The sequence below is a fragment of the Brassica oleracea genome, unplaced genomic scaffold (genome assembly GCF_000695525.1).
Source record: "Brassica oleracea var. oleracea cultivar TO1000 unplaced genomic scaffold, BOL UnpScaffold02052, whole genome shotgun sequence".
NCBI classification, from domain to species: Eukaryota; Viridiplantae; Streptophyta; class Magnoliopsida; order Brassicales; family Brassicaceae; genus Brassica; species Brassica oleracea.
This window is the reverse complement of record NW_013618583.1, coordinates 1-2,962: the sequence shown is the minus strand read 5'-3', so window position 1 is coordinate 2,962 and position 2,962 is coordinate 1. Positions and strand designations below refer to the sequence as shown.

The 2,962-nt window shown below is 40.9% G+C and overlaps 1 protein-coding gene across 1 annotated transcript; it reads left to right on the top strand.

The window, feature by feature from the left end:
• The first annotated feature begins 477 nt into the window (after window positions 1–477).
• Window positions 478–2,425, top strand: LOC106321577 (protein FAF-like, chloroplastic). Its single transcript, XM_013759828.1, has 2 exons — window positions 478–609; window positions 694–2,425. Exon 2 carries the CDS (start codon window positions 737–739, stop codon window positions 2,090–2,092), a length of 1,356 nt encoding a protein of 451 aa, XP_013615282.1. The 5' UTR covers window positions 478–609; window positions 694–736; the 3' UTR covers window positions 2,093–2,425.
• Window positions 2,426–2,962: the final 537 nt, after the last annotated feature.

Sequence of the window (2,962 nt, the reverse complement as noted above, 5' to 3'; positions counted from 1 at the left end):
TCAGTCGAAATTGTCGGGCTGCGGCCTGTTATTTGATGGGCCTTGTGAAGGGATGTAATCCATCTCCTACAATGGAGCAGTGGGAAAACGAAATCGATAATTGACACAATAACCATACATTATATATTAGTAAAAAGTAAAACTATTATACACTATGCAAACTCCATAGTTTAAGGTCAGCACTCTAAATGTAGGTGTACATGTTACTTTCTTGCGGTAAATAGTTAATAACGGAACACATCATAAAACATCTTGAAAACATATGTTACTTTAGTGCATCATTATTAGAAATCTTTTCAAACTTTTAACAAGTATTGGAGGGTTTTGTTTATAAAAGAAAAAGAAAAAGAATTCCTAACAAATAAGAAAATTTGTGAAGAGTTTGTCAAAAAAAAAAATTTGTGAAGAGTCATTTGATGAGGACCCCACGGTACATGGTTCCATAATGAGAGAACCACTACTATATAAGCTCATCTTCACTCCCCTCTCTTCATGTCTCATTCTCAACCATCAAACCACAAAACATCATCTTCTTCTTCCTCTCTTAACACCACCACTTAACGCACTTGACCTTCACCCACACTTTGATCTCTCTCAAATCATCATCCAGTAAGAAGGATACAAAAAATATTTCATTTGTTGGACTTGATTGTAACCAGTGATTGTTAAAACATTTCAATTGTAATTGTGCAGGAAAGCGAGGGAATAGTGTTGAGAGATTCTGATTTATTTTAAGATGATGGCTTGTGGGTTAAGCAAGAGCCTTGGCTTCTCTTCCTCGTTGAAGAAGCAGCAAGGCGTAGTGACCATCCTTGGTGGCAGCAGCATTTCATCTGCACCTTCACTCAGGAGGACTTTCTCCGCTGACTTGTCCTCCAAGAACTGGCTCACGCAGAGCGGGACTCCTCCTATGAAGAGGATCTCTTCCTCTGAGAAGCTCCATAACTTTGGTGCTGACTCATTGAACTCCCAAGACGAAGAACAAGGATCAAGATCTGGGGTTGATATATGGGCTCAGATTCAAGAAGACAAGAACAAGAAGAAGGAGGAGATCGAGCCGAGCCAATCCGATGTATGGAGTTCGATTTTATCCGACAAGAAGAAGAAGACAGACACGGAGACGGTTCCTCCACCGTACGTTCATCCTCTGGTGAAACGAGCCAGCTCCTTGAGCGAGAAAAGCCTCGAGATTTGCACTGAGAGCCTCGGATCCGAGACGGGTTGCGAAGGCTTCTCTTCTTATGCATCGTCGGAGACTGGAGAGGCTGAGGAGAATCTTGTTCTTGAAGTTACAGTGACCAAAGAAGAAGAAGAAACAGAGTTTGTTGTTGAGGTTGAACAAGAACAAGTCACGGTTCCGAATCAGACAAGCTGCATGGAGCTGCCTCGAGGTTCGTTTCCTCCACCGATTCGTTCTCTCTCGAGCCAGACAGGTTCTGCTCTGCACATGAAAACTCGTCGTGACAATGGACGATTGGTTCTCGAGGCTGTCTCTATGCCGTCGCACAACAACTTCTCCGCTAAGCGACAAGACGGGCGTCTCCTCCTCACTTTTGCAGAAATTGACAACAAAGAAGACGAAACTGATGAGGTTCAGTGGTTCGATGAAGAAGAAGAAGTGGAGGAAGCACAAGACGAGTGGGCCTACAAGCCCAATGGGCGTCTATATAAGGTGGCACAAAAGCCTATTGGGCCTATTACTGTTCATAGGTTGGCTTGTAAGCCTATTGGAGTACCGAAGATAAACTCGAGATGGCCCGCCACGGATGAGTTCGAAACTCAAACCAATATGTCGACGCCGGTAGTCCACTCTCTGCCACCGAGGCCAAGGGTGGCTCAGCTGGCTCGGTCAATGAAACCGCTGTCCACAGTGGACGACACCGTGGGAGCTGCTTGCTTCAACACATGTGATTACTCTTGGAAGCCCACTAACAATGAAGTATTGGGCGGAAACACAAAACCCCAATTTCAAGCCCAAGACTATGTCCAGAAATCAATGGGTGTGGTGGTTACACATGATTTGATAAATGGTTGCAAGGAACCAAGGAGGTCTCTTTTGTCTGTTGAGCGTTTCTGCATTGCCACTTCATAAGTTGAATACCCTACCAAAAAGGAGAAATTTACAAGACGCATAAGCATATATGATATATCTATCTATTTGTATATATATTCGAGTATGTATACTCGAATATATATGCATATCAACCAAATAATTGTTGTTGTTGATGGTTTTTCTACCTCTATATGTTTTACCACTTGCCTTTTTGGCTTGTGGGTAAAAAAGAAAAATAATAAGTAGGAAAAGAAAGAAAGCGAGGAGTGAAAATTAGATAGTAATTTATACTTTTTAAAATGAGGTTATATACCTCGTTGGAGTAAGAAATATGTATCATGAAGTATTGTACGTACAAACTTTTGTTGTTCACATCGCTCGAAATAAGACGAGAAGACTCGTTTTATTGATTTAAGTATCACCACATTGTAATCAAGGTTAAAAATGTATGAGCCCATCGACACTAAAAAGAAGTGGTTAAGGAAAGCTCAAGCATTTTTTTTTTTTTTTTTTTTTTTGGAAAAGCTCAAGCACATTGGACGTGAAGATTGTGGAGCTTTTAGAAGTTTACATGTTCACAAATCATAAAATATGATGTCTTAAATTTGGAAACATAGAGTTAAGATTTGCTTTGTAAATGAATATGCATGGTATTCTTTCCTGTTCTTTTTTTTTTTTTTACATAATTCTTTCCTGTTCTTGTTCTGCAGCATCTCGTTCTACAGTTCGTAACCAGACTCAAGTATTGGCATGTAAGAATTTATGGATCGGCCAGTGCTTATATGCGCTCACAGTAGGTGAAGACCTGGGGGGGGGGGCACATGCCCCCATCTCTTTTTCTATTTTTCTTTCTTAATTACTAATTCACTACAAGAAAACATCAAGGATTCTGAGGGAAAAAATCGTCGG